The 12,176-nt window shown below is 50.4% G+C and overlaps 3 protein-coding genes across 10 annotated transcripts in view; all 3 read right to left on the reverse strand.

Annotated features, from left to right (window-relative positions):
- The window catches only part of LOC309325884 (uncharacterized protein), a 91,063-nt gene that overhangs the window by 71,565 nt on the left and 7,322 nt on the right, over positions 1–12,176 (reverse strand). For 2 of the 5 annotated variants that reach the window (XM_081834214.1, XM_081834212.1), the window contains exon 1: positions 4,619–5,463. The exons of 1 other annotated variant lie outside the window; for it this stretch is intronic. In XM_081834214.1, coding sequence (XP_081690340.1) covers positions 4,619–5,035 — 417 coding nt within the window. In that variant the 5' untranslated portion in view covers positions 5,036–5,463. Of the gene's footprint in view, positions 1–4,334; positions 4,417–4,618; positions 5,464–9,985; positions 11,487–12,176 lie in introns of those variants that run through there. 2 more of the 5 variants (XM_081834211.1, XM_081834210.1) reach the window with 2 other exon arrangements.
- LOC309325917 (uncharacterized protein) overlaps positions 1–12,176 on the reverse strand; it is a 93,783-nt gene that overhangs the window by 35,410 nt on the left and 46,197 nt on the right. The gene's annotated exons all lie outside the window — the stretch shown is intronic.
- The window catches only part of LOC309325895 (uncharacterized protein), a 37,001-nt gene that overhangs the window by 6,132 nt on the left and 18,693 nt on the right, over positions 1–12,176 (reverse strand). The gene's annotated exons all lie outside the window — the stretch shown is intronic.

The following is a 12,176-nucleotide window of genomic DNA, read 5'->3' on the forward strand; positions in this document are numbered from 1 at the left end:
CCGTTCTCCAGTATTCCAGGTTCTTATGGTCCGTGCACACCTGGATCTTGTGCTGCGCCCCTATCAGCAAATGTCTCCAGCATCGAAACGCTTCGTAGATAGCCAGCAGCTCCCGGTCATACACCGTGTAGTTCTGCTCTGACTTGTTCAACTTCCGGGAGAAAAAGGCACACGGTCTCCAACCGGACTGGTTTCCTCCCCCCGGCTGGAGCAGTACAGCCCCCACCGCTCTGTCCGATGCGTCGGTCTCCAGCCTCATTGGCTTCTGCAGATCCACGTGCAAGAGCTGCTCTTCTGAAGCGAACGCCTTCTTTAGCCTTTCAAAAGATTGCTGCGCTTCCTCCGTCCAGACGAACTTCTTCTTGCTACTGAGGCAATCTGTGATGGGTGCCGTTAAGTGGGCAAAGTTCTTGATGAACTTCCGATAGAAGTTCCCAAACCCCAGGAACCTCTGCACGTCCTTCCTGGTCTTGGGTGTCTTCCATTCCAGTACCGCTTGTACCTTGCCTGGATCCATAGCTAGGCCCTTGTCTGACAATTGGTACCCCAGGAACTTGACCTCTCGGGTGTGGAACTGGCACTTCTCCAGTTTGACCCACAGCTGGTGCTCCTGTAGCCTCTTGAGCACTTCCCGGACATCTCTGACATGTTGCTCCTCGTCCTCCGAATAGATCAACACATCATCTAAAAAGGCCACGCAGTTCTTGTACAGCAAGGACCCCAGAACGTGATGCATGAAAGATTGGAAACACGCTGAACCCGCTTGGAGTCCGAAGGGCATAACGAGATACTCGAAGGCCCCCAGAGGGGTGAACATGGTGGTTTTCCATTCATCTCCCTCCCTCATCCTGATCAGATTGTACGCCCCTCTTAGGTCCAGCTTGGTGAAAACCTTTCCCTTCCTCACCCTGGTCAAAATGTTGTCAATCCTGGGCATGGGGAAGGTCACTGGTTCCGACACCGAATTAACGGCCCGGAAGTCCACTACCAGCCTGGGTTTATTAGTGTCCTTCTTGTCCACAAAGAACATTGGACTGCCCCCCACCGCCCTTGATTCCCTTATGAACCCTCTTTTCAGGTTCTTGTCTATAAATTCCCAAAACTCCTGCATCTCCCTGTCCGACATGGCGTACAGTTTGCCCACTGGCAGCTGGGCTCCTGGGAGTAGGTTGATTTGGCAGTCAAAGGGTCTATGAGGGGGCAGTCTATCTGCTTCTTTCTCACTGAAGACATCTTGCAAATCAGCGTACTGCGGTGGTACCTGCCCCTTCTCTCCCACCACCATCCCTGCCACTCTGGCTATTGCCATCCTCGGGGTTTCCCCCCCATGGCAGTGTTCCAAGCAGTGAGCTGACCCGAATGAGACCGTCCGCTAGTGCCATCCCACTAATGGATCATGTAGTGCCAGCCAGCTCATTCCCAGTATAATTGGCGGTCCTGCCAGAGTGGCTACATGAAAGGCAATAATTTCAGTGTGCCTGGCAATCCTCATTCTCATGGGGGGCGTCTGGTGTGTTACCTCCCCCCCCCCCAGGAGTTCCCTCCCATCGATCGTCGTGACTTGTAAGGGACTCCCTAGTGGCAGAGTCTGCAGCTGGTGCTCTAACGCAAATTCCTTGCTAAGAAAATTGCAAAAACTGCCTGAGTCCAACAGCGCCTTTATCTTGAGTGGGTGGCCGTTAGGGAGCTCTAGCACCACTTCTATGGCAATGGCTGCTCGGGAGGGCTCTGGCTTGGGCACATTTACTGGTTGTTCGCCTGGCTGCTGGGCCCTATCGGCAGCCAAGCGTTGGCTTTTCCCTGCTCCTTAAGCCCCTCCTCCTCACTCCTGGCTGTTGGCAGAGGAAACACTTCTTGGTCGTTTTCCCCTCCTTCTTTCGAACTTCTCCAGAGTTTGAAACCCCCCGTGCGCGCCTCCGATCTCCATTGGCTCCACTGGCGGGGAAGGTTGCTCTGGTATTTCAGGAATGCGGAAGTCATTCCAACGCTCTCCTCTGCCTTCCTGCTTCTCCAGAGCCCGCGCTTCCTGCCTCGCTCCGATGGCAAGCGCAGCCTTGGTCAGCTGATCCATTGACTGTGGGCGGGGCGGCGGGAAAGTTCATCTTTTACTGAGGGGGCCAGGCCTTCCTCAAATAACATCTGAATCGGTTCCGCAGTCAAATCCCAACCAAGTCGGTGTATGAGCATGGCAAGTCGCGACCAGTACTCTCTGACTGATTGGCTCCCTTGTTTGCACGCCATCAACTGCCTGCATACCATGCTCTGCTCAATCTGGCTGGAAAACATCAGATCCATGGCTGCAAAGAACTTCCTCAAGTCTTTTAGGGCATCATTATCAGATGCCATCAGTGGTCTAACCCACTATCTGGTGCCAACCTCCAGGTGTCCGACCACAAAGGCAACTCTCGCCCCCTTGTCCACAAAGTCATCATATTGCAGATCCAGTGCATACTGCACCTCTGTCTTAAAAGCCTGGTAGTTCCTCGGATCGCCCCCAAACGTAGGCACCAGTCCCGGTACCTTCCTTGAGATGGGGGTGGGTTTCCCCTGCGCATCCTGAGCCCGCCTCTCATCGAGCCGCGCCGCTAGGAGAGCCAGCTGTTGCTCCAAATCTGTGTTTCTCTCCTCCAGAGTTGGTACTCCCCTGCCTCCCCCTCCACCTCCTTCTGTGTTGCTCATAGTGCCTCCTCCGCACAAACAACGTCGGTGACTGACGGATTGCTATAAAGGGATTAGGGGTTGCTTGTGCGTAAGCGCCAAAACCGCTCCAAGCTGAGTAGTTGGCTAAAACTTTCCCTGACTGGACAGCCCTTACTTCGTGGCTGCCTTAATCACTGGCAGAATCCGTCAGTGGGCGTTTCCTGAACTTCTTCCAACATAAGAGCTCCTTGACAGGAAGTCTCCGCCTGGATTCCCTGCGCGACAGCTTTCTGCGCAGAGTGGGCGTCCCCAGGGGAGGTCCTGAGCTCTCTCCACTGGTCTCGCTGGAAGCGTCCCTGCGCCTTCCCTCCGACTCCTCCTCCTTCCCTTCTTCCTCAGTGGAAGATCTCCCTCTTTCCCTGCTGGTTCCCTCCCCAGCGTCCGAGAGCCTCTCCACCACCCTGCGCTCCGATGGCACTTCCCTGACAAAAAACATCACGCACCCACTGTTGCCTGGGGCTGCAATGGTGCAAAAACGTGGTTACAATGCGCAGATCCACATGGATTCTCAGGATTTTTGCATTGGGCTACCCCAAACTCACCATCAAATCACATGTCTGTGGCCACAGCATGAAGTACAAAAATGATACATCCACTATTTCTTTCAGATTTTTTTTTCTTGTTTTCCTCCTCTAAAAACTATGTGCGTGTTATGGTCAGATGTGTGTTATAGAGCGAAAAATACGTAATTCTCTCTGCTCATCGATTCCAGTTTCCCAGATGGAAGGATCCTCTCTTTGCTCTCCCCATCTACTGTTCTGGAGGTGGGGGGAACCTTCACAATGCATTAAAGTCAACTTCAGGGGGTACTGCGGGTCACGGGGAGGGGAATGAGGGGAAAGGTGAATTCTGGCCACTGTTTTTATGATTTGTCAACTATTTAGAAGCCTCTTTTAGCATTAAATGTTAAATCTGTAAATAAAACTGCAACTACTGATAAATAATACAGTGGTACCTCGTATTACATACGCTTCAGGTTAAAGACTCCGCTAACCCAGAAATAGTGCTTCAGGATAAGAACAGAAATCGTGCTCCGGCGGCGCGGCGGCAGCAGGAGGCCCCATTAGCTAAAGTGGTGCTTCAGGTTGAGAACAGTTTCAGGTTAAGAACGGACCTCCAGAACGAATTAAGTACGTAACCAGAGGTACCACTGTATTAGCAGCATTCAGGAGGCTAGTCAACGTGAGGTGATTGTTCACCAGTCTCAGAACATAAGGCTCCTGCAATGGCCTTTACAGCCAAGAGAAGGAGGAGAGAGATTCATTAGGGACTCTTTGCCCCACAATCCTTCATTCTCCCTACCTGATCTGGTTCCATGGCTGCTGCATCTCTGCCTTCATGCAAAGATGGATAAGCATCTCTGGCCAGCATCATTCTGTCACCTGTGAGAGACAAAGGTAAGTGCCAGGCCATTTTCACATGCTTCTCTTAGAGGTGAAGCAGTGCATCTCTAACTACAGGGGGGCCTGTAAAAAAGTCTCACCTACTGAGTGCATTTTGACATTTGTATCTTAGCTAGGTAAAAATACATGTCCCCACTTTGGGCTCTTGGCCCCTAGTGTCCTCCCCACAGATTAGTGGCAAAATCTACAGAATGTGTGACCAAATGGGAAAAAACCCTCCTTCCTCCTTACCCAGTGGTCTCTCTTTGGTGTCCAATGGAGTCTTCTCTGCCACAGAGGAATCCAGGCCCGTTTCTGCAAAGATAATCTTTCCCTGAAAGGGCAAAAGGGATTGGAAGCAGAGAATGGAGAGAAACATTAGAAAAGGACTGGGAGAGGCAAAAGCTTTAGGGGTATCCGATCTCATTCCTTGGAGGCTTTCCAAAAAAGGTTGGGGGATTAAGAGAGAATTTTGGGATACTCTCTCTCTCATGTTCAGAGCCCCTTGGGAGTCTCCAGAGGACAGTCTCTCTCACCTGCTTTCTCTCTGCCTGCTTCCTCTCCTCTGCCTGACTCAGGAGGAATCCTTCGGCCAGGGCCACCGCCTGGGAACTGGTCTCCGCTCCACATTCCTTCACCCAGCTCTCCATCTCCGGTGGAAGGACAGCCAGGAACTGCTCCAAGATCACAAGATCCAGCATCTCAGCTTTCGTGTGCCTTTCTGGCTTCAGCCACTGACGGTCAAGGTGGTGGAGTCGGCTGCAAACCTCTCGAGGTCCTTTGGCTTCCTGGTAGCAGAAGTGCCTGAAATTTTGTCTCTGCAATTCTGAGCTGAAGGTGTTTTCCTCACCCTGGATCTTCAGCAGAGAGTTATCCCAGATTCCACCGCTGTTCCCAGTTTGGGGGGCATGGCCTCTTCCTGCTTCAGGGCCAGCAGAGTCTGGCTCATCCATCTGGGCTCTGTGGTCTCCTTCCAGTCAGGAGGGGAGATATCTCCTAGGAAAAGGAGACCCCCTGTAGTGATGTTAGGAAATGGCCTGTGAGGGAAAGTGGAGCCAGAGTGGAGTGTGGGGGTGCAGTGCCTCCGAGGTTCCACCAGGGGGCGGGAGCCTCTCTCTCTGTCTCTGATTGGCTGCCAGCCCTTTTGGAGGGAAAATCCGAGGAGCCCTTTCGGAGGGAAAGAGTTGGACAGGGCCTGATCTGAGAGGGGTATTATTATTATTATTATTATTTGGAGAGGCTCTTTTCTGAGGGAGAACTGATTCTGATCTGGGGAGAATCTCTCTAGCCAGAAGAAGGAGTCTCACAGCTTAGATAGGAAGAAGACCCAGTGGAGGGTCTGGGGAGAGTATGGAGGCAGGATTTACCGTATTTTTTGCTCTATAAGATTCACTTTTCCCCTCCTAAAAAGTAAGGGGAAATGTGTGTGCATCTTATGGAGCGAATGCAGGATGTGCAGCTATCCCAGAAGCCAGAACAGCAAGAGGGATTGCTGCTTTTGCTGCGCAGCGATCCCTCTTGCTGTTCTGGCTTCTGAGATTCAGAATAATTTTTTTCTTGTTTTCCTCCTCCAAAAACTAGGTGTGTCTTGTGGTCTGGTGCGTCTTATAGAGCGAAAAATACAGTAATCTGGAGGGCTGAGTCTGAGGCAGGAGAGGGAGGAGCTGTGGGAAAATGGACTAAACCAGGGTCTCCTTCCAGTCAGGAGGGGAGAGATCTCCTAGGAAAAGGAGACCCCCAAATGAATAACAAGGCCTGAGAGGATCTCAGAAACCTCATCAGGAGGGCTTTAAACTGACTAATGTGGGGGAGGGAGACAGTGCTCCTGAAGGTAGGAGTCTATCAACTGATGAAGATGATCATCCAAATGTCATAGACCAAATGGAGCAAACAGCATGCAGACCTAGTGGTGGGAGGAAAAAATCCTTAAAGAAGAGACACGGGGGAATGATTAATGGACTTCAATGTCTGTACACTAATGGGCAAAGCATAGGAAATAAACAAGATGGGCTTGAGCTCTTGGTACAGCAAACTAAATATGACATAATAGGCATCACTGAAACCTGGTGGGATAAGTCCCACGATTGGAATGTAATAATGGAGGGATACCATCTATTTCAGAGAAACAGACCAGACAAGAAAGGAGGAGGAGTGGCGTTATATGTCAGGGATGTGTATACCTGTGAAGAGATCCAAGATTTAGAACCTCAAAGCCAAAGTGAGAGCATTTGGGTCAAAATTAATGGAGAGAAGAATAACAGTGACCTCATTGTAGGAGTTTACTATAGATCCCCAAGCCAAACGGAGGACATAGATGATGCCTTCCTGGAACAGATGGCCAAGCATGCAAAAGGAAGGGAGATAGTAGTAATGGGGGACTTCAATTACCCGGATATTTGTTGGATGTCAAACTCAGACAAGAGCATAAGGTCAAACAGATTCCTCACTGGCCTTGCAGACAACTTTGTTGTCCAGAAAGTGGGAGAAGCAACAAGAGGAACAGCCATTTTAGATCTGGTCCTAACCAATGTTGATGACCTGGTTATTGGGGTAGAAGTGGAAGGATCACTAGGCGCGAGTGATCATGCTCTTCTGAAGTTTACTATACAGCAGAAAGGAGCAGCCAAGCATACTAGGACTCAATTTCTTGACTTTAAGAAAGCCGACTTCATAAAACTTAGGGAAGTCCTGGGTGAGATCCCATGGACAGTAATACTAAAAGGAAAGGGAGTTCATGATGGATGGGAGTTTGTTAAGAGGGAGATAGTAAAAGCACAACTTCAGGCAATACCAATGAGACGGAAACATGGAAGGTGCCTAAAGAAGCCAGGGTGGCTATCTAAAGAACTTTTAACTGAGTTAAGATTAAAAAAGGGTGTGTACAAAAAATGGAAAAGGGGGAAACCACCAAAGAGGAATTCAAACAAATAGCAGCACGTGTAGACACAAAGTCAGAAAAGCTAAAGCACAGAATGAACTCAGGCTTGCTAGAGAGGTTAAAAGCAACAAAAAAGGCTTTTATGGGTATGTTCGTAGCAAAAGGAAGAACAAAGAAACCGTGGGGTCACTCAGAGGAGAAGATGGTGAAATGCAAACAGGGGACACAGAAAGGGCTGAACTCCTCAATGCCTTCTTTGCCTCAGTCTTCTCCGAAAGAGAAAACAATGCCCGACCTGAAGAATTTGGAGCAAATGATTCAGCAGAGGAAACACAGCCCAGAATAACTAAGGAGATAGTACAAGAATACTTGGCTAGTTTAGATGTATTCAAGTGTCCAGGGCCAGATGAACTGCATCCAAGAGTATTAAAAGAACTGGCAGATGTGATCTCAGAACCACTGGCAGTCATCTTTGAGAATTCCTGGAGAACAGGCAAAGTCCCGGCAGACTGGAGGAGGGCAAATGTTGTCCCTATTTTCAAAAAGGGGAAAAGAGAGGACCCAAATAATTACCGCCCAGTCAGTCTGACATCAATACCAGGGAAGATTCTGGAGCAGATCATTAAGCAAGCAGTCTGTGAGACCTAGAAAGGAATACTGTGATCACCAATAGTCAGCATGGATTTCTGAAAAATAAGTCACGTCAGACGAACCTGATCTCGTTTTTTGACAGAATTACAAGCCTGGTAGATTAAGGGAATGCGGTGGATGTAGCCTACCTTGATTTCAGCAAGGCATTTGACAAGGTGCCCCATGATATTCTTGTAAAGAAGCTGGTAAAATGTGGTCTTGACTATGCTACCACTCAGTGGATTTGTAACTGGCTGACTGACCGAACCCAAAGGGTGCTCATCAATGGTTCCTCTTCATCCTGGAGAAGAGTGACTAGTGGGGTGCCACAGGGTTCTGTCTTGGGCCCGGTCTTATTCAACATCTTTATCAACGACTTGGATGATGGACTCAAGGGCATCCTGATCAAATTTGCAGATGACACCAAACTGGGAGGGGTGGCTAACACCCCAGAGGACAGGATCACACTTCAAAACAACCTTGACAGATTAGAGAACTGGGCCAAAACAAACAAGATGAATTTTAATAGGGAGAAATGTAAAGTATTGCACTTGGGCAAAAAAAATGAGAGGCACAAATACAAGATGGGTGACACCTGGCTTGAGAGCAGTACATGTGAAAAGGATCTAGGAGTCTTGGTTGACCACAAACTTGACATGAGCCAACAGTGTGACGCGGCAGCTAAAAAAGCCAATGCAATTCTGGGCTGCATCAATAGGAGTATTGCATCTAGATCAAGGGAAGTAATAGTGCCACTGTATTCTGCTCTGGTCAGACCTCACCTGGAGTACTGTGTCCAGTTCTGGGCACCACAGTTCAAGAAGGACACTGACAAACTGGAACGGGTCCAGAGGAGGGCAACCAAAATGGTCAAAGGCCTGGAAACGATGCCTTATGAGGAACGGCTAAGGGAGCTGGGCATGTTTAGCCTGGAGAAGAGGAGGTTAAGGGGTGATATGATAGCCATGTTCAAATATATAAAAGGATGTCACATAGAGGAGGGAGAAAGGTTGTTTTCTGCTGCTCCAGAGAAGCGGACACGGAGCAATGGATCCACACGGGGGGGGGGGGAGATAAGCCTAATACAGGGCTCAGCAACCTTTTTCAGCAGGGGGCCGGTCCACCATCCCTCAGACCTTGTGGGGGGCTGGACTATATTGGGGGGGGGAATGAACGAATTCCTCAGCCCCACAAATAACCAGAGATGCATTTTCAATAAAAGGACACATTCTGGATTCACCCCGCTGCCTCCCCAAGCAGGAAGAGACCCCCCACTCCTGCAGGGGGGCCCTGACCCCTCCCTGGCCCAGCCAGCCCCTCCTCCCTGCTCTTTCTCCTCCCCCAAAAGGGGCGAAGACTGACTCCAGCCTTCCAGTTACAGATAGGTAGCCGTGTTGGTCTGCCATAGTCAAAACAAAAAAAATTCCTTCCAGTAGCACCTTAAAGACCAACTAAGTTAGTTCTTGGTATCAGCTTTCGTGTGCATGCAGGTATCTGAAGAAGTGTGCATGCACACGAAAGCTCATACCAAGAACTAACTTAGTTGGTCTTTAAGGTGCTACTGGAAGGAATTTGTTTTGTTTTGACTCCAGCCTGACTGACTGAGACTCAAGAGGACTAGACGGGGCTCTGGACCCCCCAGGAGACTCCTCTGCTATGGCAGCAAACTCAAGTCGGCTTTGCAGGGAGCAAGGAGGGGGTGCAGGACCCTGGGGGGATGTCACATAGAGGAAGGAGAAAGGTTGTTTTCTGCTGCTCCAGAGAAGCGGACACGGAGCAATGGATCCACACGGGGGGGGGGGGATAAAGCCTAAACTGGGGTCAACAACTGTTTTCAGCAGGGGGCCGGTCCACCATCCCTCAGACCTTGTGGGGGGCAGGACTATATTGGGGGGGGGAATGAACGAATTCCTCAGCCCCACAAATAACCAGAGATGCATTTTCAATAAAAGGACACATTCTGGATTCACCCCGCCTCCTCCCCCAAGCAGGAAGAGACCCCCCACTCCTGCAGGGGGGCCCTGACCCCTCCCTGGCCCAGCCCCCCCTCCTCCCTGCTCTTTCTCCTCCCCCAAGAGGGGCGAAGACTGACTCCAGCCTGACTGACTGAGACTCAACAGGACTAGACGGGGCTCTGGACCCCCAGGAGACTCCTCTGCTATGGCAGCAAACTCAAGTCTGGCTGGATTGAAGCAAAGCGGTGAGCAGCCTTGGCTCTGAAGGAAGAACAGGGTTGCAGCCCTCCTGCCAAACCACCCGCCTCCCCCCCGGCTTTGCAGGGAGCAAGGAGGGGGTGCAGGACCCTGGGGGGCACGCATGACCTGGACACGGCCCCCCTGCACCCTCGCCTGCAGCCCTGGGACCCCCAAAGGGAGGAGAGAGAGAGGAGACTCACCCGATGGCAGCAGGAGCCACCCAGGCAGCAAAGCTGGCAAAGGAGACACGCAAAACATCCACCGCCCGCTTGCAGGAAGTGACCTGTCCCCCCCCCCCCATTCTTCATCTCCTCTCTAGGAATTCAGCTCAGTTCCTTTTAACCCTTGGCGAGCCAAACATCCCAAGCACATCCCCCCCCTCTCTCTCTGCGTTTTCTTCCTCCACAGCCGGAGCGCAGGAGGAGCCCCGCGCATTGCTGCCCCCCCCCCAGATGCTGTGTTTTGGGGGATCTGAGCTGGTCTCTCCCTTGGCCAGAAAAAGCTTGCAGGGGAAGCGTGCCCCCCCCCGGCTGCATCTCCTTTCATCCCCATCCTTACCTTCTGTTTGGCTGTAGCCAAAACCAGACAAGAAGCAACCAGATCCCACGTGCAGCTGAGTCCCGTTCACGGATCGCCCTTCCCCGCAAGGCTGCGGGCCTGGCGAGTTGAAGGATGGGGGGGTTGAAGGGGGTGGATGTAGGGGGGGTCCCACCCCTTCAAGGCAGCGTCCCTGTCCCACCCCCTTCCTTCCTTCCAGTCTTCTGGGGCCTGATCCTGGACGCCCAGGAAGACACCTCTGCCACTGTAATCCACTGGTCTACAGATGCCTCAGAGGGTTAGCTACCATTTTCATTGTCCCGTTAACTTGCATATAGTAGGTATCTAGTTCACAAAAATATTCTCTGCTGAAAATTTTAGTTTCTTCTGATCGGCCATAATTATACAAACCAGCACTTTCTCCCAAACCCTAGTACTGTTAGGTATATAAAAAGGTAAAGGACCCCTGGACAGTTAGGTCCAGTCAAAGACAACTATGGGGTGTGGCGCTCATCTCGCTTCAGGCCGAGGGAGATGGCTTTTGTCTGCATACAGCTTTTCCTGGTCACGTGGCCAGAATGACTGAACCGCTTCTGGAGCAATGGAACACCATGACGGAAGCCAGAGCGCACGGAAACGCCCTTTACCTTCCCGCCGCAGTGGTACCTCTTTATCTGCTTGCACCAGTATGCTTTCAAACAGCTAGGTTGGCAGAAGCGGGGACAGAGCAATAGGAGCTCACCGCTGTCAAGTGGATTTGAACCACCAGCCTTCTGAATGGCAAGCCCAAGAGGCTATAAACCAATGTTTCAGGGAGACATTGTCCTTACCACATCTCCAGCATAATGCAACCTTAGCAAATCCTTTTTATACAGACCTCTATGTGGAGTCCAACAGATTCTAAAATACGTTCCCACCGTCCAGATAATATTGACATTTCTCATTCTTTATTCCAATCATTCCTTAAGGACTACATATCAAACTTATTTATTGTTAGTAAAAGGTAAAGGGACCCCTGACCATTAGGTCCAGTCATGGCCAATTCTGGGGTTGCGGTGCTCATCTCACTTTATTGGCCGAGGGAGCCAGCGTACAGCTTCCAGGTCATGTGGCCAGCATGACTAAGCCGCTTCTGGCAAACTACAGCAGCACAGGGAAAGGCCGTTTACCTTCCCGCCAGAGTGGTACCTATTTATCTACTTACACTGGTGTGCTTTTGAACTGCTAGGTTGGCAGGAGCAGGGACCGAGCAACGGGAGCTCACCCCGTCACGGGGATTCGAAATGCCTTCTGATCGGCAAGTCCTAGGCTCTGTGGTTTAACCCACAGCGCCACCCGTGTCCCTTTATTGTTAGTAGGTAGGTATAAAAAGTAATTCCTGGCTTTCTAGTTTCAAGTGAATTGCTCAATTGTTCCAGTATCTCACATGTCTCAGAAACTGAGAAAGCTCCTGGCCCAAAGAGAGCAGTTAGGAGATGTTGTAACTGAAGATATTGCCTCCGGGCCCCAACTGGTAGATGATATTTTTGTCTTTGAGCAGCATAACTATAACATTCCTCATCTATCACTTGCTCCAGAGTCAATACACCTGTTTCCACTCAATTTTTCCATAGTAACATCTTTTTAGCAATTTTTACTATGGGGTTTCCCCACAGGGCGAGTTTGGCATGCGAGTATAGATCAACTTTATTTTTATTAGGCAATATGTTCCATATCTTTCTAAATGACTTTGTTTCTAGAGTCACCTGGGATTTCAAATATTTTGATCCTAGTATTCTCCAGCCCACCCAAGGGGCTGTATGTGCATATTCTAAGGTCACGTCGGAAAATTAAGACCAACAATGAGTTTCCAGT

The sequence above is a fragment of the Podarcis erhardii genome (assembly GCF_964252035.2).
Source record: "Podarcis erhardii genome assembly, chromosome: 12".
Taxonomy (NCBI): domain Eukaryota; kingdom Metazoa; phylum Chordata; class Lepidosauria; order Squamata; family Lacertidae; genus Podarcis; species Podarcis erhardii.